The sequence below is a fragment of the Oncorhynchus kisutch genome, linkage group LG13 (genome assembly GCF_002021735.2).
Source record: "Oncorhynchus kisutch isolate 150728-3 linkage group LG13, Okis_V2, whole genome shotgun sequence".
In the NCBI taxonomy this organism is placed as follows: Eukaryota; Metazoa; Chordata; class Actinopteri; order Salmoniformes; family Salmonidae; genus Oncorhynchus; species Oncorhynchus kisutch.
Genome location: NC_034186.2, coordinates 34215653 through 34226842, shown reverse-complemented (window position 1 = coordinate 34226842; position 11190 = coordinate 34215653). Strand labels below are relative to the sequence as shown.

Here is an 11190-nt window from a genome sequence, read left to right as displayed (position 1 = left end):
GTGTGTGTGTGTGTGTGTGCATGTGCGTGTCAGACTGTAGAGCGCAAGGGGAACAAATACATCTGAGGTCCTGGGCCCACTTTCTCAGTGCACAGACCACTCCACCCCTCATCAGGCATCCAATGGGATTCACATCTCAGCCTGCTAATATGCTAGTAGACAGCAGATAGCCAATGAGAACACGCACTGAGCAGAGTAGTTGACTGTGTATCCAGTTGGGTGGGTGTGTGTGTGTGTGTGTGTGTGTGTGAGAGAGAGAGAGAGAATGCATGCGTGCGTGCGTGCATGCGCATGAGTGTGTGAATGTGTATGTCCTTGTGTGTCCGTGTGTATGTCCATGTGTGTGTCCGTGCAAAAGCACGTCTACATGTCTCTCTCTCTTCCTTCTCAGAGTTCATCACGTGTGGAGCGGGCGGCAGGCGGAGGTGAGTCTCCCGTCACACTGTTCTGAGCCACGGTGTGGATGCGGCCTTGCTGCTCTGTCTTCCTGGCGTGCTGGTGCAGGCGGTCCCAGTCGGTGGCGGTGGCCTCGTCGTCCCAGATGGTGGAGGTCTCTGTGTCACTCACGTAGCCCGGCTCGCCCGTGTAGTGGGTGGGGTACAGGAGGAGGGGCTCCACAGAGAAGGCCTTCAGGTCCCGAGGCTCAAAGTGAGACATGAAGTCAGAACTGACGGAGAGAAGGGGAAAGACAGGAGGGTTCATTGACACAGAGAGTATCACACATAGAAGGAGGGAGGAAGACATAGTAATCTGTCATCAAAGTGCATTTCGTGCACCATGCAGAATGATACAGGGAGAGAAGGAGAGGCTTATATATGGTAATTCAGCACCACCTGGTCAAAGTTGATCATGGAAGCTGGCAGAGACACAGAGTGATAGACGGATTATTCCAGTATCTTGAAAAAACACTCATCATCAAAATATAGAACTAAGAACAGACATAGCCCTTGGTTCACTCCAGACCTGACTGCCCTTGACCAGCACAAGAACACTCTGTGGCATACTGCACTAGCTTCGAATTGTCCCAGTGATATGCAACTTTTCAGGGAAGTCAGGAACCAATACACACAGTCATACAGGAAAGCAAAGGGTAGCTTTTTCAAACAGAAGTTTGCATCCTGCAGCACTAATTCCAAAAGGTTTTGGGACACTAAAGTCCATGGAGAATAAGAGTACCTCCTCCCAGCTGCCTACTGCACTGAGACTAGGAAACACTGTCACCACTGATAAATCCACGATTATCGAGAATTTCAAAATGTATTTCTCTACGGCTGGCCATGCTTTCCACCTGGCTACCCCAAACCCGGGCCAACAGCTCTGCACCAGCTCTGCACTCCCCGCAGCAACTGGTTTCCGAGCTGGTCACGGGTGCACCTCAGCCACACTCAAGGTCCTAAACGACATCATAACCGCCATCGATAAAAGACAGTACTGTGCAGCCGTCTTCATCGACCTGGCCAAGGCTTTTGACTCAATCACCGTCAATCACCGTATTCTTATCGGCAGACTCAACAGCCTTGGTTTCTCTAATGACTGCCTCGCCTGGTTCACTAACTACTTCTCAGATAGAGGTCAGTGTGTCAAATCGGAGGGCCTGTTGTCCGGACCTTTGGCAGTCTCTATGGGGGTGGCACAGGGTTCAATTCTTGGGCCGACTCTTTTCTCTGTATACATCAATGATGTTGCTCTTGCTGCTCGTGATTCTCTGATCCACCTCTACACAGACGGCACCATTCTGTATACATCTGGCCCCTTCTTTGGACACTGTGTTAACAACCTCCAAACGAGCTTCAACACCATACAACACTCCTTCCGTAGCCTCCAACTGCTCTTAAATGCTAGTAAAATGAAATACATGCTCTTCAACAGATCGCTGCCCGCACCCGCCCGCCCGACTAGCATCACTACTCTGGATGGTTCTGACTTAGAATATGTGGACAACTATAAATACCTAGGTGTCTAGCTAGACTGTAAACTCTCCTTCCAGACTCACATTAAGCATCTCCAATCCAAAGTTAAATCTAGAATCGACTTGCTATTTCGCAACAAAGCCTCCTTCACTCCTGCTGCCAAACACACCCTCGTAAAACTGACTATCCTACCGATCCTCGACGATGTAATTTACAAAGTAGCCTCCAACACTCTACTCAGAAAATTGGATGCAGTCTATCACAGTGCCATCTGTTTTGTCACCAAAGCCCCATATACTAACCACCACTGCGACCTGTATGCTCACGTTGGCTGGTCCTCACTTCATATTCGTCGCCAAACCCACTGGCTCTAGGTCATCTATAAGCCTTTGCTAGGTATAGCTCCGCCTTGTCTCAGCTCACTGGTCACCATAGCAACACCAACCCGTAGCACGTGGTCCAGCAGGTATATTTCACTGGTCACCCCCAAAGCCAACACCTCCTTTGGCCGCCTTTCCTTCCAGTTCTATGCTGCCAATGACTGGAACGAATTGCAAAAATCACTGAAGTTGGAGACTTATATCTCCCTCACTAACGTTAAGCATCAGCTGTCAGAGCAGCTTACCGATCACTGCAGCAGTACACAGCAGTAGCCCATCTGTAATAAGCCCATCCAACTACCTCATCCCCATACTGTTATTTATTTTGCTCCTTTGCACCCCAGTATCTCTACTTGTACACTCATCTTCTGCACATCTATCACTCCAATGTTTAATTGTATATTTTAATTATTTTTCCACTATGGCCTATTTATTGCCTTACCTCCCTTATCTTACCTCATTTGCACATACTGTATATAGACTTTTTTTCTATTATATTATTGACTGTATGTTTGTTTATTCCATGTGTAACTCTGTGTTGTTGTTTGTGTCGTACAGCTTTGCTTTATCTTGGCCAGGTCGTAGTTGTAAATGAGAACTTGTTCTCAACTGGCCAACCTGGTTAAATAAAGGTGTTCTCAACTGGCCAACCTGGTTAAATAAAGGTGTTCTCAACTAGCCAACCTGGTTAAATAAAGGTTTTCTCAACTGGCCTACCTGGTTAAATAAAGGTTAAAACAAATTAAAATAATAATAATACGTCTAAGTGAGTCAGAGAGTGGCAGGGGTGCAGAGAGGGGAGAGGAGTGACATGTCCACTTCAATCAGTCAGGCCCTGTCAGCCAGAGGTCAGCTGGTGGAGGTCAGCCCCCCCTGTGGCCATTTGAGTGTCAGCACTCAAAGAGAGTATAACCTAATGCCTGAATTTCTGCCCAGGGAGGTGAACCCTGAGAGAGACTTAGTCTGAGTGTTTAATTCTCCCAGCGTCAGCACAGAGCAGGCAGAGGAGAGGAGAAACTGCAGGGCATCCCTAACCCACTTTCACGCTCATTCACTCTCTCCAGACTTAGCGCTCTCTTTCTCGCTCTCTCTCTCTCTCAGATACTCACATATTGAAATTTCCCACACATATTACACAACCTACGTTTACCAACTACACACATTGCTGACTGTGTGTTTACATAGCACTCCTTTTTTCCCTCTCCTGTGCTCTCTCTCACACACACACACGCTGTGGTCTGTATTTACATAGTAATTCATAATCACACTCAGACACGCACACACACGGATACACAGACACACAGACGGATACACACACACACACCCTATAGAGAGGTCAGTAGTGCTGAAAGATTAATTAGCTGCACCATTAAGAGCATCTTGACTGGCTGCATCACCACTTGGTATGGCAATGGCATCCGACCGCAAGGCGTTACAGAGGGTAGTGCGTATGGTCCAGTACATCACTGGGGCCTAACTCCCTGCCATTCAGGACCTCTATATCAGGCAGTGTCAGAGGAAGGCCCTAGCAAAGACTCCAGCCACCCAAGACACAGACTGTTCTCTCTGCTACCTCACGGCAAGCGGTACCGATGCACCAAGTCTGGAACCAACAGGACCCTGAACAGCTTCTATCCCCAAAACATAAGTTAACCAAATTGCTACCCGGACTATCTGCATTGACATATGTGATGACCCTTTTTATTCATCACATACACTGCTGCTACTGTTTATTATCGATCCTGTTGCCTAATCACTTTACCCATACCTATATGTACAGTACATAGCTACCTCAATTACCTCATACCACTGCACATCGGTACTGGTACCTTGTGTACATAGCCAAGTTATCATTCATTACTCATTGTGTATTTATGCGTTATTATTTTGTATATATTTTTCTCTCTACATTGTTGGGATGGGCCCTGTTTACGAAGCATGTGACAAATAAAAGTACACACACACACACACACACACACACACACACACACACACACACACAGTCTCTCCCTGTCCATCTCTCCCCACCCCCATGCTCAGCTCTGGATCAATGGGAATCCTGTCCCTCTCACCAGTAGCAGGAAGAACCATTCCGGACCCACATTCCTCCGAGAGCCAGAGTGAGGGAAAGAGAGAGGGAGAGGAAGAGAGACGGGAAGAGAGGGGAGGACAGAGGGGAAAATGCAAAGAGGTGTAGGAAGACTGAGGGAAAAAGAGGGGGAGTGGGAAGGGCAGAGAGGGTTAGGAGAGAGGTGAGAGAGAAAAGGGGCAGGGGAGCAAGGAGAGGCAGAGTACAGGGTGTCAGAGACAGATGGGGCTAAGAGGTGGAGAGAGGGGTAGGGCAGGATTTCCCCAGGAGGAAGCAAACAGATAGGGAACCATTGTGTGTCCTACGAGGGTAAGGGACCCACTCCATACAGGAGAGAGAGAGGGGGAGACAGATGAATAGAGAGCGAGAGAGAGGAAGAGAAAAGGAGGAGGCAAGAGAGAGATGGCGTGGGGAAAGGTGTTGAAGAGAATGAATGAGGGAGAAAGAATAGGAAGACGGGGGCATGCTGGTGTACCTCTAAAACAGCAGGCTATGTAGACACATGTATTTTTGCCTATGTATACGTATTACTGTGCGGCACACTTCATTTTTGTTCTGATTGGTCGTCTAGTCTGTTTTTAGTCTCTGTGTTTGTCTGTCTGACTTTGACTGTCGAAACGTAAGTCTGTCTGCATCCTCTCCGTGTTTGTTTCTGTACTCCTCTGCATACAATGTAAATGCTGTTATAAATGTAGATGCTAAAATAAGTCTGTCCCTCATGCAGATGGTATCTCAATACGAGTCTGTTTGTCTTTCTGTCTCTAGCAGTCTTTCTATGCACTTCCCTGTCCCTCTGTCTGTCCCCGTCGGTTCTCCTGTCTGTCCGTCCCCCTGTCTGACCCCCTATCTGTCTCCGTCTGTGTCAGTGCAGTCAGCCAGTCACTTACTTGGGGTGTTTGTTGAACATGACAGGGAGGAACTCATCGACAGGTAGCATCTTGCTGAAGGCCTGAGCAGCCAGCAGCTTCCTGGCACCCTGCGCTGACAGGGCATAGCCCAGCGTCCAATAAGAGTAGTCAGCCTCCACCAGGTTATTAACCCCTTCCACCGAACGCTCCGGTTGGTGCACCTGCATACGCTTACGCCCAACATAGCTGCAGGAGAGAGAGAGAGAGAACGATAGATGGAATGAATTATAAAGAAGCCCAAAATGTAGAATTACACATCATAACAATGCTACTTGTAGATTTATTTCTTACATGAGATCCCAGTCCAGCTGGGCCTTCTCTACTTCCTCTATGATGGTCATCATTCGTCTCTTAAACCTGGGCTCAAAGCGCACGTCATCCTCCAGCACCAGCACCTTGGAAAGACCACGCTCCGCCATCTGACAACAGCACAGAGAATAGGTCTGAGGTCACAAATCCACAAGAGGACACAACCACTGAGAGGATAGGGGATCTGCATCCATCTATCGTAAGGACAGTATGATTAGTTCAGCGTACCTGTACCCAGGTGGAGTGGTGGCTGAGGAAGCAGCCTATCTCTCCTCTGGTTAGAACACGGCCAGAGTACGGGTCCTGATAACCTGGAATCATCTCTATACCCAATGCCTGCAGCTGAGAAGAGTTCAGAGCCCTGAGAGAGAGAGAAGGAGAGTGAGAGAGAGAGAAAGAGAGGGATTGTGATCGATGAACAGAGAACTCATTTAAACCATAGTGTCCCATGCAGCTATGCAGTCCTGTGTGTGTGTGTGCGTGTGTGTGTGCGTGTGTGTGAGAGAGAGACCTACTTGCCGTCCACTGCGTCAGTGATGGTGGCCTGCAGACCCAGAGAGGCCATGGTGCTCAACATCCTCTGTCTCCTGTCCAGACGACGTTTCAGATTAATCAGGAATATCTGAAACGAAGGGAGGGAAGGAAGGGGGAGAGAAGGAGTGAGCAATCAGGAGGAAGAGGGGGAGTAATCAGAGTAGGAAAGTAGAGTTGGAATAAAGGGGAGAGACACGGGGGTAATGGATGAAGGAACAGGAAGTAAGAGCAGGAAAGTAGAGTTGGAATAAAGGGGAGAGACACGGGGGTAATGGATGAAGGAACAGGAAGTAAGAGCAGGAAAGTAGAGTTGGAATAAAGGGGAGAGACACGGGGGTAATGGATGAAGGAACAGGAAGTAAGAGCAGGAAAGTAGAGTTGGAATAAAGGGGAGAGACACGGGGGTAATGGATGAAGGAACAGGAAGTAAGAGCAGGAAAGTAGAGTTGGAATAAAGGGGAGAGACACGGGGGTAATGGATGAAGGAACAGGAAGTAAGAGCAGGAAAGTAGAGTTGGAATAAAGGGGAGAGACACGGGGGTAATGGATGAAGGAACAGGAAGTAAGAGCAGGAAAGTAGAGTTGGAATAAAGGGGAGAGACACGGGGGTAATGGATGAAGGAACAGGAAGTAAGAGCAGGAAAGTAGAGTTGGAATAAAGGGGAGAGACACGGGGGTAATGGATGAAGGAACAGGAAGTAAGAGCAGGAAAGTAGAGTTGGAATAAAGGGGAGAGACACGGGGGTAATGGATGAAGGAACAGGAAGTAAGAGCAGGAAAGTAGAGTTGGAATAAAGGGGAGAGACACGGGGGTAATGGATGAAGGAACAGGAAGTAAGAGCAGGAAAGTAGAGTTGGAATAAAGGGGAGAGACACGGGGGTAATGGATGAAGGAACAGGAAGTAAGAGCAGGAAAGTAGAGTTGGAATAAAGGGGAGAGACACGGGGGTAATGGATGAAGGAACAGGAAGTAAGAGCAGGAAAGTAGAGTTGGAATAAAGGGGAGAGACACGGGGGTAATGGATGAAGGAACAGGAAGTAAGAGCAGGAAAGTAGAGTTGGAATAAAGGGGAGAGACACGGGGGTAATGGATGAAGGAACAGGAAGTAAGAGCAGGAAAGGGAGGGTGAGAAATAAATGTCACATCAATATAAATAGTTCCTCTAAACCAGGGTGGGCAATAAATTAGGCTCCAGGGCCACATTGGGATCTCAGAATTAAGTGAAGGGATGCAGAGAATTTTTTCTGACAGATTTGTTTTGCAAAAGCAATTTGTGGGCCAGAAAAAGGGGCAGTTATTTGAAAACTTGTAGTTCCATTATCATTTCTACATACTTTCTATCTGGCTTCAGACGTTCAAGAGTGGCCTGGTGTCACGTCTACACCCACTCTTCCCCTCCGGCGCTCAACGTCACTGGTTTACTAACCACCGGTCCTGGCAACCATCATTACGCACACCTGGCAACAATCATTATGCATACCTGCGCTTCATCATGAGGCACACCTGGATTCCATTACCTCACTCATTACCTCCCCTTTATCTGGCACTCCCTTAGGTTCATTCCCCAGGCAGTATTGACTATGTGTTTCATGTCTGTACGCTACTCTTGTTTCTTGTATTGTGCCATGTTCTGTTTATTATTAAACTCACCACCTGCACTTTGCTTCCCGAGTACCAGCGTCTACGATACAGAATACTGCCTCAACAAATGGAAGCAGCAGGAAATCAGGACATCTCCCAAATGGTTGATGAACAGGGATACCTACTTCGTCAACACCACGACCAGCTGGTGCAACTGGGGAAGGCTATGGAAGATGTGCTTCAGTCTTCAATGTCTCAAACATACCAGAGAGGCATTGCCTTCAATTAGTGGAGGATACTCTGCCACCAGTCGACCCAGCGAGCCAACACACCAGTCCATGTAACAGTCCGCGATGCCCTTCTGTCTCTCCCAGATAGATAAGACGGAACCCCCATCTAAATGCCGTGGCTCCCTATTCTAGTGCTCCCTCTATTTTGCGCAACAGATGGGAACCCCAACCACTGAAAGGTCCAAAAATGCCACGGTTATTTGTATGCTGACTGGGTGGGCGTTGGAGTGAGCTACGGCTGTCGAGGAGAGGAGGAGCTGGATTCGTATAAAGGGTTCATGGCTCTGTTCAGAGGCATCTTCGATCATCCACCGAAGGGTAGAGAGGGGAGTGAGCGCCTATTCCAACTATGTCAGGATGACCAGACCGCTGCAGAGTACGCCCTCACCTTCCGGACTGTAGCAGCAGCCAACGGATGGAATGAGCCGGCGCTCTGTACGTTATTCAGAGGAGGACTGCGCGAGGAGGTCCAGACGGAACTGGCATGTCAAGACAACAACCTCTCCTTGGACGTACTCATTGCGATGGCCATCTGTCTGGACAACCTACATTGGGAGCATCGGTACCCTTGTCAGTTCTCTCCCTCCCTCCCTCAGTGACCACTCTGTATCAGATTCTGAACCCATGGAAGTAGGGGTCACACGCCTCCCTGTGGCTGAACGACGTAGATGGAAACAGCTGGGGCTCTGTCCCTATTGTGGTCAAGGAGGTCAGCAGCTTCAGCAGTGTCCGTTATGTCCGGACTCGGGATCCACGAGAGTAGAGAGACGGTCATGTGATCTTCTACCTCCTGGGGCAGCTGTGTGTATTCCCATCTGCATCATTTTCTGCCAGACCCTTGTGTCAATCTACAGTGCTAGTGGATTCCATTGCTGTGGGGAACTTTATTGACCAGACCCTTGCCTCCTCTCTCAACATCACCTCATACCCACTCTCCTATCTGTTTCTTGCTCAAGCCCTGGATAACTGATCACTATGATCCGGAACCATTACACACATCACCATACCACTCACCCTCACTGTGGAGTCCACTCATCAGGAAAGTATTCCTTTCTAACAATTAGTGCTCCAGTTCACAAGATCATCCTCGGCCTCCCATGGCTCCAATGCCATAACCCCACCATCTCATGGTCGAGAATGAAAATCATGGACTGGGCACCCGAATGCGGAGGACCTGCCATCTCTCTTGAATCAAATCCCCTGTGGTTTGGGAAGTAGATACGGACATTTGCCAGGCTCTGGAGAGGGAACCCGCCGCCACTACCTATCCTCCTGAGCACATCTACATTCCCACAGGGGATAAGGGAGCGGCTGTTGACCTGGGCACATCTACATTCCCACAGGGGATAAGGGAGCGGCTGTTGACCTGGGCACACACAGCTGTCGTTGCTGGACATCCTGAGGTCACCCTTACTTTTCAATCTCTCTCCGAGATGTATTGGTGGCCCACCATGGCGCAGGATGTTGTTTGTTACGTCAACTAATGTTCTGTGTGTGCCCAAACTAAGTCCCTGGCATGCTCCCACGGGGGAACTCCTTCCCTAGTCTCATCTGTCCATTGACTTTGTTACTGATCTTCCCTCTGATGGTTTCACCACCATTCTGGTGGTTGTGGATAGATTTTCTAAATCATGCCAGTTTATTCCACGCTCTGGTCTCCCTACAGCTCTCCAGGCGCTGAGGCAAATGTTCCAGCAGGTCTTCTGGCACTATGGCCTTCCAGCACTATGGCCTTCCAGAGGACATCGTCTCTGACCGTGGACCACAATTCCCGTCACGGGTATGGAGGGTTTTTATGGAGTAACTGGGGTTCAGTCAGCCTCACTTCTGGGTACCAACCTCAGTCCAACGGGCAGGTGGAGAGGATGAACCAGGAGCTGGGGAGGTTCCTGAGGAGTCTCTGCCAGGACTGGCTGGGGGAGTGGGCCAGACTCCTCCACCGGGCTGACTCCCTTCCAGTGTATCCTGGGTTATCAGCCGGCCCTGCAAGAAGCTTTTTTTAACCCCAAATAATAATTCCCCCACAAATGTGTGTCTATATATACTTAACCTTTCTGGGAAGGGAGTTCCTCAAACATACAAGTATTATACACCATTTTAAAGCTAAACTTCTTGTAAAATCCAGCCACTGTGTCAGATTTCAAAAAGGCTTTACGGCGAAAGCACACCATGTGATTAGACATTTTCCAGCCAAGGAGTGGTGACATTTGTTAAAATGAATCACTTACCTTTGATCTTCATCACTCCCGGGACTCCGTGTTACACAATAAATGTTTGTTTTGTTCGATAAAGTTCATCTTTATGTCCAAAAACCTCACTTTTGTTTGCACGTTTAGTTCAGTAATCCATATGCACAAAGCGTGGGCACAACTTCCATACGAAAAGTCAAAAAAGTTCCATTAAAGTTTGTAGAAACATGTCAAACGATGTCTATAATCAATCCTTATGATCTTTTAATCATAAATATTCATTATTATTTCAACCGGACAACAGCGTTGACAATAGAAAAGAAAGAACCACAGCTCTCCAGGCGTGTGGCTCACGGCCACACGCGATAAACAACTCATGGCTTTAAACAACTCATGGCTTTCAGCTAAGTCACTTACTCTGAGTGCTCTTATTCTCTCCCCTTTCACAATAGAAGCCTGAAACAACTTCTAAAGACTGTTGACATCTACTGGAAGCCTTAGGAAGTGCAATCTGACTCCACAGACACTGGATAGGCATTCACCTGAAAACTACAAACCTCAGAATTCCTGGTTGGATTTTTCTCAGGTTTTCACCTGCCATATGAGTTCTGTTATACTCATAGACCTTATTTGAACAGTTTTGGGAACTTTAGAGTGTTTTCTATCCAAATCTACTAAATACATGCACATCCTAGCTTCTGGGTCTGAGTAAAAGGCAGTTTACTCTGGGCAAGCTTTTCATCCAAACTTCCCAATGCTGCCCCCTATCCCAAACAGGTTTTAAACCTACCCCGGGCCAGATTGAATGGTCTTGCGGGCCGGGTCTGTATATTGCCCACCCCTGCTCTAAACAGTCAGGGCCAGTGTCTTACTGTACCTCATCAAAGCCCATCTTGTCCTGCGGCATCTCGGGATTGTACAGGTACTCTGAGGGTGCTATGTTGTGATCAACTGTAGAAACAGAGGAGTTAGAGTTAATACAACAGAGTGGGATCAGAG

The 11190-nt window shown here is 48.2% G+C and overlaps 1 protein-coding gene across 2 annotated transcripts in view; it reads right to left on the bottom strand.

The window, feature by feature from the left end:
* colgalt2b (collagen beta(1-O)galactosyltransferase 2b) overlaps positions 1-11190 on the bottom strand; it is a 40046-nt gene that overhangs the window by 293 nt on the left and 28563 nt on the right. For both annotated transcript variants that reach the window (XM_020498998.2, XM_020498997.2), the window contains 6 exons: positions 11069-11142; positions 6112-6218; positions 5825-5957; positions 5579-5706; positions 5267-5473; positions 1-667 (listed from right to left, as the gene is read on the bottom strand). The exon at positions 1-667 is cut by the window's left edge. In XM_020498998.2, the coding sequence (XP_020354587.1) occupies positions 388-667; positions 5267-5473; positions 5579-5706; positions 5825-5957; positions 6112-6218; positions 11069-11142 (929 nt within the window). In that variant the 3' untranslated portion in view covers positions 1-387. The remainder of the gene's footprint in view (positions 668-5266; positions 5474-5578; positions 5707-5824; positions 5958-6111; positions 6219-11068; positions 11143-11190) is intronic.